Raw genomic sequence first — 12775 nt, 5'->3', positions numbered from 1 at the left:
AAACAGCCCACTCAGTACCTCCCACCTTCGGATACTCACTCCCACACATTTACTTAACACTCCTTTCTCTCCTGTCCTGGGTCTGGGGCCGGGGAGGGGGCGGATATTACTCTAGGCCAGCCCCTCGCATTTCTAACAGCTGTTCTCTGTCCAGGTCTGAGCTGGCAGGGGAGAGTGGAGAACTCCCAGTGGGGCTTACATGCCAGCCTCCACCCTTCCCTCTGCCTTTACGCATGCTGTTCCCTCTGCCTCCAACACCCTTCCCCTCCTGTTTTTGCCTGGCAAACTCATACTCATCCTTCAGATCTCAGCAAAAATGGTGCCTGGCCTCTGATTCCTACTCATGACTCACTGATAGAATGAATGAGCACCAGGGAAGACCCCTGCACAGCTCAACTTCCCCAAACTCCTATCCCTGTCCCTTCAAATCAGAAGACTGCCCGGTCCTGCTTGGGTCCCCCCTTCCTGTGCCAGGGTTTGAAAACTGGCTCCAGAGGCTCCAAGTAGCAAGGCGAGTACAAGGCAGGGCTCACCTCATTCATTTCTCTTCTCTCAAGAATCAAAGTCCTGAACTGCTGTTACTCAATGTCTGAAAACAATTATTTCACATCTTTTAACCAGATTTCTAGTTGCTTACAGCTGGCGAACAAGCCAAGCACCAGTTACACCATTGTGGACAGATGCCCCAAACGTTTCATTTCACAGATGAGGAAACTGAAGTCCAGAGATGAGAGACTTGCCCAGTGCAGTGGTTGCCAAAGTGTGTTCCAGAAAATACTAGTCACGCCACATGACTAAGTGGTATTCCATTAAAAAGAATATGAGAAGGAAGATGAAAAGGAATTCTATGTTTTAAGGAAATCTTTGGAATTCTGGCTTAAAAAAAAAAGTATATTTTTTTGCTGTAAGACCTGGTAGGGCTTCCAACATGGTAGTGTGCATTTTAAATCTCCAAGAGATGGGTGGAAATAGCGATTTTCACCACCATCTTGCACCACGGAGAGCTTTTTTGTTTGTTTCATGAAACATCCTCAGGGAACACAGTGTAATGTGGTGATTAAGAGACAGGCTCCGGAGTCGAGCCTCAAATCAAATCCCAGCTCTGCATGTGACCTTGGGGATGTTACTGACTCTCTCTAAATTTTCATTTTCACATGTCAAATGAAAAAAACAAAACCTGTTACTGTCCAATATGATGTAGATATTAAATAAAAGAATGTGTATAAAGCATGTGGCCCGGCGCCTGGCACATAGTGAGCACCTGCAGATGGCAGCTATTGACATATGAGTAATTTCCAGAAAAGGGAGGAACCCCTTGAGTCTCAGAGAGCCAAGGCAGCTGGATGACCTGAGGAGGCCTTTCTGTCTTAGTCTCTCTCCACTGCAGGATCTTGGTCCAGGACCTGATAATTCTAAACAGCATCTACAACAAACACGCAAGTACAAAGCTTTCAAGACAAAGGATTTCTGCTGGCTTGAAAAACTCAGAGAGAGGGGTCCTAGTGCTCCTTGTGGAAACCATGCTGGCAGCTCTACAGAGGATGCTCCAGGTGGAGAAAAGAGTAAAGAAGGAGATGGGGAATCCAGCAGCTCATCCCAGAGACCCTGAGGGGTGGGCAGCCCTGACGCAGCCTCACTGGTAGGCATGGACCAGCTTGCAATGGCTGAAGACAAGCAAAAATCCACCCAGCTGAGATCCTGACTGGAAGCCAGAGTTAATGCTGGGCAGCCTCCAGAAACAACAGGAAGATAAATGATGACACTGCCAAGGAGACCAGCCATCTCCTGGATCCAGAGAAGATAGGTCCCTGCTCCCCTTGCCTATGAATTCCCATGGGATTTCACACACACACACACACACACACACACACACACACACACACACACACACACATACACTCGCTCTCTCTCTCGCTCTCTCTCTCTCTCTCCCCCCCCTCTTTTTCTTCCTCTTCCTCTCTCTCTCCCTCCCTCCCCACAACCTCCACCCCAAGGAACAGCTTGCCCACAACTGGCAGTTCCTAAAAGGGAAGAAGAGAGGAAGGAATGGGAGAGCCAGCCCTCAGCTTCAAGGTTGCCACCCACGGGTTCTCCAGGCTCTCCCCAGCTCCATCATGATTGTGGGACACGCTGGGAGGACTGAGACCCAGAGAAATAAACACTGGGTCTGGAATCAGGGAGACCCGAATTCAAATTCAAATCACTTGACCTCTCTGGGCTTCAGTTTCCTCACCTGAAAATGAGGATCCTCAGACCCTCCTCGAAGATGGGCCCTTTCCCCTCCTGCCATCCACCTGCCGACAAAGACAGGCTCCCAGCTATACAATCTAGGAGCAGGCTCTACTCTTCCTTCACTGTTCTCAATTAGCATAAACTTTAAAGAAACAGTCTGTAATAATAGCTAATGATAGCTAACATATTGAGTGCCTTCATGTGCCTGGCATGATTCTTAAAGTCATTTAATCCTCAGAATATCTCTATGATGCAGGCATTGTTCTTATCCCCCTATCCAAATGAGGAAACTGAGGCCCAGAAGGGTCAAGTTACTTGCTCAGTGAGGGGCAGCACCTGGATTCAAACTCAGGCCCGCCTGACTCTGTGGCCCTGTTGTCCACCCCGCTTTCTCTGTTTCCCTCTTCCTGATAAAAGGGCATTTGTGGTGAAGAAAGAACCTGGCACTTATTTGATAAACCATTTGGGCAGAACTCACTGGCACCCACAGGGGTCAAGAGCTCCAAATGGTCAGGGCCCAGAGGGTGTGAGGGTTTTCACAGGCTGGATTTCAGAGACAACAGGGCACATTCCAACATCTTGGGACCATCCCAGCTGGCTTCTCCACAGCCAGCCTGCCGCCATTTACTCAGCATGACAAGTCCCTGTTTTAAAATTTTCATACTGAGGATGCATCCAAATCAACACGGCTTTCTGTTCTAAACCCCAAAAACCTGGCCTACACTATTTGGAAAAGAAAAGAAGAAAGTGGAGGCTAGGCCAGTGTGGGGCCTGGAGAAATAGAGAGAAGGCGCTGAGACTCAGCTCTAGTCTCTGGAGAATACCTTGAATTCCCCTGCTGTCACCTCTTCACCCATGTCCTGAATCCCACCTTCAGTGCCCACTCCCTCCTCACCATCAGTCAAATCTTATCCATCTCAGATGAAAACCTGGCCACCCTTGCCCAAACGTGTATCTTCTCAAAACCCTGGCAGCACTAATTGTCCCCACCGTCCACATCACATGGCCATTAGCCTAGTGCTGACTTCCCTGGATGGGTCCTGTCTCCCCAGGCCGTCAGTGAGTTCCTTGGGAGCAGAGCCCGGGTTTCCTGCCTCTCTGTGTCCCTCAACAGGACACAGCAGCAAGTTGTGCACCCCCATTCTCTCACCTCCCACCCTCCCCAACACCCACTGGAGTTTTCATCCTGATCAGACCTCTCTGCGTTTTCCTATGTGCCCACCTCCTTGCACTTGCACTTGCTGTTCCTCATCAACAAATGCTCTTTCTTTCCCATCTCTACCTGTCCAAATCCTACCCATTCCTCAAAGCCTAGCGTGATACAGTAGAAACAGCAATTTGCAACTCAGAAAGACCTGCATTTATTTATTATTTATTTATTTATTTATTTATTTATTTATTTATTTTTAATCCTTACCTGAGGATATTTTTTCCATTGCTTTTCAGAAAGGGTGGAAGGGACAGAGAGAGAGAGAGAAACATCGATGTGAGGGAGACATATCGATTGGTTGCCTCCCACAGGCGTCCCAGGCCAGGGATAGAGTCTGCAACCGAGGTACCTGCCCTTGGCCTGAATCGAACCCGGGACCCTTCAATCTGCAGACCGATACCCTTAACCACTTAGCCAAACTGGCTAGGGCAGAAAGACCTGCATTTAAATCCTGGCTATGCCACTTCCTGGCTGTTTGACCCGGACAAGTGCTTTGCCTCTTTGAGCCTCTGTTTCCTCATTTGTAACATGACGGGTTGATAACAGCTCCCATGCACCACTGCAGTGAAAATTTAATGCAGGAGATCACAAAGAGAACAAGGTAAAGTACATGTCGATGAATGTGAAAACAAATGAAATGGACCAATTCCTAAACACAATTAACTGATGAAAAGTGGCTTGGGGGGAAAAAAATAGAAAACTTCAATAATCCTTTACTCCTTTAAATAAATTGAATTAAAAGTTTAATTTTTTTCCATAGAGAAAAATACAGAAAGAGGATGGTTTTATAGGTAAGTTCCATCAAACTTTCAAGGAGCTAATTATTCCAATCTTCCATGATAAGGAAAAAAGAAAAGAGACCTCAATGCATTTCATGAGGCTAATAAAATTTTGATATCAGAAACCAAGCAAGAAGAGTACAAAAAAGAAAAATTACAGGCCAATCCCACTCAGAAATACAGCTTGAAAATCCTGAAGAATATTATAATCGTACTGAATCCAACAATACATAAAAAATCTAATGCCTCATGGCCAAGTTGAACTTTCCTCAGGACACCAAGGTTACTTTAACATTCGAAAAGCTAAATGTCACTTGCCTCATTAATAAGCTAAAGGGAAAAAATATGAGGAAAAGGCAGAAAAAAGGATTTGGTAAGTTTAATGCCCATTTAAAATAAAATGTCTTAACAAACTGAAAACCAAAAGAACTTTGTTAATCTGATAGAACATTTCTACCAAAAACTATAGTCAACATCATTCTCAGTGTTTGCTAGTACTCTTTTTAAAATCAGGACAGCCTGACAAGGATTCCAGCTATAACCATTTCCATTCAACACAGGACTAGAGTTCTCAGCCAGGGCCACTCGAAAAGACAAGGAAAGAAAGGATAAGAAATTTTTAAAAAGGAAGAGAACTGTCAGTATTTGCAGATCTTTTGATTATACTCAGAAAATCTGAAAGATTCTACAGACAAACTAGAATTAATAGGAAAGTTTATCAAGAAGTATGGATTTGAGCCCTGTCTGGTTTGGCACAGTGTTTAGAGCATCAGCCCGTGGACCAAAGGGTTGTGGTTCGATTCCTGGTCAAGGGTACATACCTTGGTGGGAGGTTCGATCCCCAAACCACTGGGGATCATGCAAGAGGCAACCAATCAATGTGTCTCTCTCACGTCGATGTTTCTCTCTCTCTCTCACTCTGTCCACTGTCTCAATATCAATGGGAAAAAAATACCCTCAGGTGAAGATTAAAAAAAAAAAGAAAGTATGGATATGAGATCTACATACATACAGAAATCAACTATATAGCTTTATATGAGCAACAATGAGACATGTAATATTTTAAAAGTATACCATTTGTATAGGGAACACTGAATATCCACATACAAAAGAATGAAGTTGGACCATATACAAAAATTAACTCCAAGTGGACCAAAACTTTGTTATAAAGCTCGTAGAAGAAAGTATAGGATGGCGACGATTTCTTGGCTATAACACCAAAGGCACAGGCAACAAAAGACACACAAAAAAGACAAATTGGACTTCATGAAAATTTTAAATTTCTCTGCACCAAAATATACTATCCATAAAATAAAAAGGCAACCCACAGAATGGAAGAGAATATATGCAAATCAGATATCTGATAAGGGATTAATATCCAGAATATACACAGAGAGAATGCCTAAAACTCAACAACAAAAATACAAACCGCCTGATTAAAAAATGGGCAAAGGGCTTGAATAGTCGTTTCTCCAAAGAAGACGCACAAACAGCACATGCGCAACATCACATCATTCGACGTTAGGGACACACAAATCAAATCTATGAGATCCCACCACACTCCTTAGGATGGCCTCTATCCAAAAAACAGAAAATAACAAGTCCAGGCGAGAATGGGGAGAAATCGGAACCCTTGTACACTGTTGGCGGGAAGGTAAAATGGTACAGCTGCTGTGGAAAACATGGCAGTTTCTCAAAAAAATTAAACATAGGATTACCGTATGATCCAGCAATTCCACTCCTGGGTATATATCAAAAAACAACAAAAACTGAAAGCAGGGTCTCAAAGACATCCGTGTTCACAACAGCACTACTCACAATAGTTAAAATACAGAAGCCACCCAAGTATCTATTGACAGATAAATGGATTTTTTAAATGTGGTATACGCATAGGACGGAATATTACTCAACCTTTTTTTTAAAAAAGGGTGGGGGAGGATTTTGAAATATGCTTCAAGATGGAGAAACCTTGAGGACACTATGCTAAGTGAAATAAGCCAGTCAGAACAACACAAATACTGTATGACTGCACTTATATGAGATAATCAGAGTAGTCAAATTCCTAGCAGTGGAGGAAGAATAGTGGTTGCTTGAGGCTGGGAAGAGGGAGTGAGAAGTTACTGTTTATGGAGCACACAGTTTCCATTTATTTATAAGATGAAAAGCGCTAGGGAGGTGTATGGCGGTGATGGTTGCACAACATGGTGAATGAATTTAATACCACGGCACCGTACACTTAAAAAAGGTTAAGATGGTCAATTTTATGTTATGTGCATTTTACCACACACACACACACAAAATGTACCATTTGCAATAGAAACAAAGATATAAGAGACCTGGAGGTATACCTAACAAATAATGTACAAGGTTTTACGAAGAAAACAACTGAAAGACATTCAGATATATATGTTATTCATAAATGGAAAGACAATTTCATGTCAGTTTCCCCCCAAATTGATCTATAGATTCAATACAAATCCATCCAACAAAGGTTCCCAAGGAACTTGAAAAGATAATTGTAAAATTTGTAAGACAGAGAATGAGAACAAATATAGCCAAGACATCCTGATATAGAACAAAGTCGGTAGGGCTTGGTGTTTCAGATATCAAGACTTAGATAATACAGAAGTTAGAAAATGTGGTATTGGCACAGGAATCACCAAATTGGCCAGTGAAAGAGAACAGGCAGCCAAAACACAATCCACATATATATGGAAACGTGATATATGATAAGAGGCACATTGCAAATCAGTAGTGAAAGAATGAACTATAGTAACGAATGCTGGGACAGTTGGTTTTCCCCATAGGAAAAACATAAAATAAAATCCTTAATTCATATCACACACAAATATCAATTACAGATAGATAAAGATTTAAATGTGAAATGCAAATTATTAAAAGTTTTACAAAAAGGAAAAAACATTTTATGACCCTACATAAGGAAGAATTATTTAAGAAAACACAAAAAGTAGAACTCTAAAAAGATGGATGTTTTGAACTTGACTAAACTGAAAGAAAAAGCTGTTCCTCCAAAGACACTATAAATAACCCGCAAAGATGAGTCACAAATTGGGAGAAGATATTTGCAATTCATAAGTCACAAATGATTATCATCCTAAATATATAAAGAACTTTTAAAAACCACTAAGAAAGCAACAGAAAAGCCAACAGAAAATTAGGTAAAAGACATGAACAAGCATTTCATGGAAGAAGAAACCTGAATGGCCAATAATGATATAAATATGTTCAACCTCATTAGTAATCAGAGAAATGCAAATTAAGACTATGGAGAATTACCATTTTATGCGAACCAGTTTGGCAAAAGTGAAGAAGGCTGGCAAATGTTATCTTGATGTAAAGCAATGGAACTTGCATGCACTGCTGCCGGGAGCGAACCCAGGCAAAGCCACTTTGGGAAACAATCTGGCACTGTCTTATCAAGTGGAACAAGCACACACTCCATATAACCCAGCAGCTCTAAAGTCTCCCATGCAGGTGCATCTGCAGATTCATTTCAGAGCGTTCACAGCAGCCTCGTTTGTAATAACAGGAAACTGAGACAAAGCAAATGTCCATGGATGGCAGAATAGAGAAATAAATTGCAGTAGATTCAAACAATGGAAAACTACACATCAGAGAAAATAAATAAACTACAGTGAAACATCCATCTGGGTCAATATTAGAAACATGATGTGGAGTTGAAAAGTAGACTGGGAGTTCATTTTTACAAAGCTCAAGAGCAAGCAAAATTCTACAATGCTCTGTTTGGGGATACTTGCACACATGGTAAAACTACCCCCCAAAAGGCAAGAAAGTTATAAACGCAAATTTCAGGGGAATAGCTCCATGTAAGGGGGAGGTAGGGGATATGGGTTCTAATCCATGAGTGGTGTTCACTGGTATTTGTCATATTATTATGACTTTATGAACTTCATAAACATTATATATTTTCTTTTGTACAAATCAGCACTTAATAGAATAAAAAGATGTGTGATGAAGTGAGTTATGACAAGCTCCTAGCACATACAACTGATTCTCTCTCCTCTTCTTGCATGCCAGGGACAGCACTAATGATGTATACACATTACCTCATTTAGTCTTTAAGCAGCCCTACCAGCAGAGAACATGAGGAAGCAGACATCCACAGAGGTTAAGCAACTTGCCCGAGATCACACAGCTTCTGGGATCTGAGATGCAAATCCAGGTTTGTCTGACTTCAGAGCAATCCCTCTTAGCCACTGGTCTCCAGCCTCTCACACAGCAGATGCTCCATAAGCCAGGAGACTGCTCCAATCCCCTCTGATTACAGACCATCACTCCCTCCGGAGAACCCAGCAAGAGCACAATAGATGCTTCAATTCTGATTGGGGATATTACAGAACCTATCTGGTGTGAGGAGCCCCAGAGCCATGAGGAAGGGGCCCTAGAAGCGGGCACTCACCCCGAGGGCTGTAGCCATGGGCATCCATGAAGGAGAGGCCCAGCCGCTCATCCTCCTGCAGGGTGCTCTGGTCTGTGAAGCTCCGGTCCACAGCGCTCATCATGTGCGTCTTCTCCTGGCGGTAGTTGACGGTGGCCTTGGTCATGTTCACCGGCTTCCTGCAGAGGGGCGTTGATGGGAGACATGGGTGCTGAGCTGGGCAGGACAGTGCCCAGAAGATGATAAGGAAGTCCAGCAGTCAGGGACCTGGAAGCCAGGAGTCATTCTAGAAGCATCTCTGGATGCAGAGGGGACTCTGTCTCCATCCTTCACTCACCAGACCCAGAGAGCTCTGCCTCCCTGCAAAAGGGACCTGGCAGGGACTCTCTCCTGGGGACCTTTGCTGAGAGCAAGGGATGGAGCAGCAGTGGGGACCTGACCCCAAGGGCTCAGGAAGTAGGAGGAAAAATCACTCTGGGCCTATTTTGGTGTCACAGCAGACAGTCACGCACATCCCCTGCCCCCTAAACTAGGAAGACAGCTGTTCGAACTCCAGGCCCAGCATGCCCCACACCCATCCTCCTTCCCCCTGTCCTCACCAGACACCTGCCCTGGGGACTCCTTTCTCTCATGTAATGGGATGGACCACACTCCTCCTTCCCGGCAGACGGTCTGGCTAGTGCTCAGTCAGTGCTCAGGAGTCCTCCCCTGGGCCCAGAATGAACTCCAATCAGGGCTGCTTCCTACCCCCAGACTCCCAGGATGGTCCCAGCACGGGCCACACTAGACTTGTAAAGAGACCCACACTGGGTCCATGTGCCCGCCACTAACCACCAGTCCATCCAACTGCTAGAAGCAGCACAGGGAAAAGGCAAGAGGCCTCCCGAGATAGCAGAGCTCCTGGAGTGGGCCCTGGGCAAGTGCCCCGCAGGGCCCAGTCCTCCAGCCAGATGAGGAAGGCACTTAGTGACTCAGGAAAGTCAGAGGAGAGTGGGGAGGAGGAAAGGGAGTATGGAGGCAGGGAACACAGCTCCATGACCAAGGAGCCAAGCAACAGGCCATGGGGAAGTGACTGGCAACCCATTTGAGACTGAAGCAGAGCAGAGACCCAATCATAGGGAAGGCTCAAGACGAGAGAACTATTCACTTGCTTGACCCTACAGCATTCAGGACGTGGAGTAGACCTCAGAACGGACTTTCAGGTTATGAAAACTTGGGGACACTGATCATCATGAAGATAAAGAGACCAATGATGAAGTCATCCCAGATAGGCTAATTCCACTGAGCCTGTCCTGGCTCAAGAGCTTCCAGGGCAGGGGGAGGACAGGAGGACCTCTGGATGCCCCTTCTGCCAGGACTTCAATGTCCTTCCTGTGCTAAGAAGAGGCTCTGTGTTCACACTGGAGAACCAATATTACTGTGCAATGAGGGAGGCACAGCCTTCTCAGCCTGGACTAGAGACAGCTCAGTGAGCCCAGGCCTCCTATGCCCAGCCCCACTCGAAGGCTCTGGGCATTGCCCTCACTGTGGCCCAGGGCACAGCCAAAGACCAATTTGGGGGCAGGTGAAGAGAAGCCTCTGTGCCTGTGACCTTGACCGCCAACCTAAGGGAGAAGGTGGAAGAGGAAGACGGGAAGGGAAGAAGTGAAGAGGGGAAGAGAGAGGACAAGAGAAGATACAAAAGAGAAGGGGAGCAGAGGGAAGGGAAGAGAGTAAAGGGATAATGACAAGGAGAGAGGGAAGGGGACAGAGAGAGGGAGGGACAGGTCAGACACCAGCAGACCACAGGGAAGACAGACAGAGGACCGTGGACAGACAGTTGGTCAACCTGGCTGAACAGTGGTGCCCAAGAAGGCCCATCCAGAGTGGGCCCGGCCTAGAAGGCAGCCTCCAGCGGTGGCCACGGGCTCTGTGCCCACCCCTCTGGCCCACCTGGAAGAACTACCAACACCAACCAACCAGGTCCACAGGGGACAGAACCTGGGAGGGACACCGAACACCGCCGGCCCCCCACTGATCTCAGGGTGGGATTAAGCAGGTGGAATATAATACAGATATTCAAGAAAGTCCTGCATTTAGGCTGAAAAATTAACTGCACAAGTAGAGGGAGGAGAGAGCTGCCTTGTTAGCAGTTCCTCTAAAAGCTGAGCTGGAGGCTCTGAGAGTTGATGGGGGTGTGGTTGCTGGAAAGCCGATGCAAATATGGGGAATGTTCTAGAAGGTTTGCAGAGTCAGAGAAGACACAGCAGCATTAGGAGGCCATGGAGTCAGACAGGGGCCTGGGTGGTAACCCCAGCTCTGCACTGCCTGTGACCTCCCTGAGCCTCGGTTTACTCATCAGTAAAATGGGATCCTAGTTCCTACTTCTCAGGGTTGGTGTGAGGATTCTGGGTAAAGAACTGAGCCCAGAAGAAGCACCCAGGAAACGGTGGATTTGAGAAGCCTGGGGCCACCCGGCAAAGAAGGAGCTCCTAGTGACCTGAATGCTCTCTGCACTCTGTGGAGAGCTGCCAGTGTGGGGACAAGAGTGCTCCCACATGCACACACATGCACACGGCTGTGGACCCTAGAGTGGACCTTCCTGTACGTAGACTGTGGTCTGACCAGCAGGAACGGCTCAGGAACCCGAGGAGACTCAGGGTGGGTAAATGACTTGCCTGGAGTGACTCAGCAGAGCCAGGTCTGAACGCAAGGCTCTGAATACAAAGCCAGTGCTTGTGACCTCCAGGTGAGGAAGACAACACAGAGAGGAAGGTCAGAGCAGAGGGGGAAGCTCAGAGCCAGAGGTGGCCATGGAGGAGGTGCTAACACCAGGCCAGGGTGTGGGAGCCCAAGCCCAGATGGAGGGGATGGGGCAGGGGCTCCCAAGGAGGGGCTGGGACCCAAGGCCAGTGGAGCTACTTACGGGTAGTAGGAGTAGGCATAGTGGTCTCTCCTGGCAGCGTGCAAAGAGAACAGCACAGTTGGGCCCAAGGTCCTTCCACAAGGCTGGGCCCAGGGCAGCGCCCAGCCAGCAGGGAGGAGCCGGGTGCTTTCTGGGCCAGGGAGGGGGTTGGCCAGGGACCGGGCAGGTCAGATGGGCTTTCCTGGTCCCAAGGGCTGGCCAGGCTCAATCATTTAGGACCAGGACCCAAAGCCCCTTCCAGAACCTTCCCTGAGTCTACTACAGGAGTGTGAAGGGGGTGGGGAAAGGGCCTGGGGAAGCAGAGCTCTCAGTCATGCACATCCGCAGACATAGAGAGAAATTTACATACTTGCACACCCACATAGAGGCAGACACTCAGACGGATACAAACTCACTCTGTATACACAGAGAAACATACACAGGCACTATATGCATTCACGAAGGCAGACATAGACTCACATGCACAGACACATATTTAAACACAGACACACTCAAATACATATATTCACAAATACACACATGACACCCCCACTCACATTTACCCCTACAGACAGCCCCCCACCCTCAGTCCCAATCCCCCTCACACCTGCAGGCCCCTCTGCCCCTGAGGGGACAGACCTTTGCATATATACCTGTGCCTGGGAGGGAACGAATGGCTCCAATGGCTGAGGCAGGGTGGAGAGGGCTCAAGGGCAAACCTGGGTCCTCCCTCACCCACCCAGAATACCCCTGAGTGTGGGGTCCATTAAAGGAGTGAGGTCGCCCTTCATGGGTACCCAAAGCACAACTCGAGTCAAGAGCCCTGACATGACGGCAGAGCACCCACAGTATGGAGGCAGAGCAGGTCCGATTCCCACTTCACAGCCAAGGAAGCTGAGTCTCAGACAGTCATGGTCTTCCCGGGACTCTCTGACAGTCACTAGTGGAGTCCAGAGCAGGGTCAGGAGGCCAGAGCCAGCTCCCTCCTAAGGCCCTACCCAGGCACATCCAGGGTCCTCCATTCATCCACCCCCATGTCACTCCATCAGCAGAAACCCCAACAAATGGCCTTTCACAAGGAAATCCTGCAGACTCGGGGATGGGAAGGAGAGAGGACAGTGGAAGACTGAGGCCCAGCAAGGGCAGGAGCTTGGCTCAAGGTCACACAGCATGTTTCATCCATCCCAGGAGCAGAGGGGAGGGTCCATGGCCCTGTGGCTGGTCACAGAGGCCCTGAAAGGGAGGGGGTG

At 47.1% G+C, this 12775-nt stretch overlaps 1 protein-coding gene across 3 annotated transcripts in view; it reads right to left on the bottom strand.

The window, feature by feature from the left end:
- Window positions 1–12775, bottom strand: part of PTPRU (protein tyrosine phosphatase receptor type U) — a 75178-nt gene that overhangs the window by 19046 nt on the left and 43357 nt on the right. For all 3 annotated transcript variants that reach the window (XM_081144021.1, XM_081144023.1, XM_081144022.1), the window contains exon 15: window positions 8663–8820. In XM_081144021.1, coding sequence (XP_081000147.1) covers window positions 8663–8820 — 158 coding nt within the window. The remainder of the gene's footprint in view (window positions 1–8662; window positions 8821–12775) is intronic.

The sequence above is a fragment of the Miniopterus schreibersii genome (assembly GCF_964146895.1).
Source record: "Miniopterus schreibersii genome assembly, chromosome: 8".
Classification (NCBI taxonomy): Eukaryota; Metazoa; Chordata; class Mammalia; order Chiroptera; family Miniopteridae; genus Miniopterus; species Miniopterus schreibersii.
The sequence above is the reverse complement of the archived record's forward strand: the minus strand, read 5'-3'. Positions and strand labels throughout refer to the sequence as shown.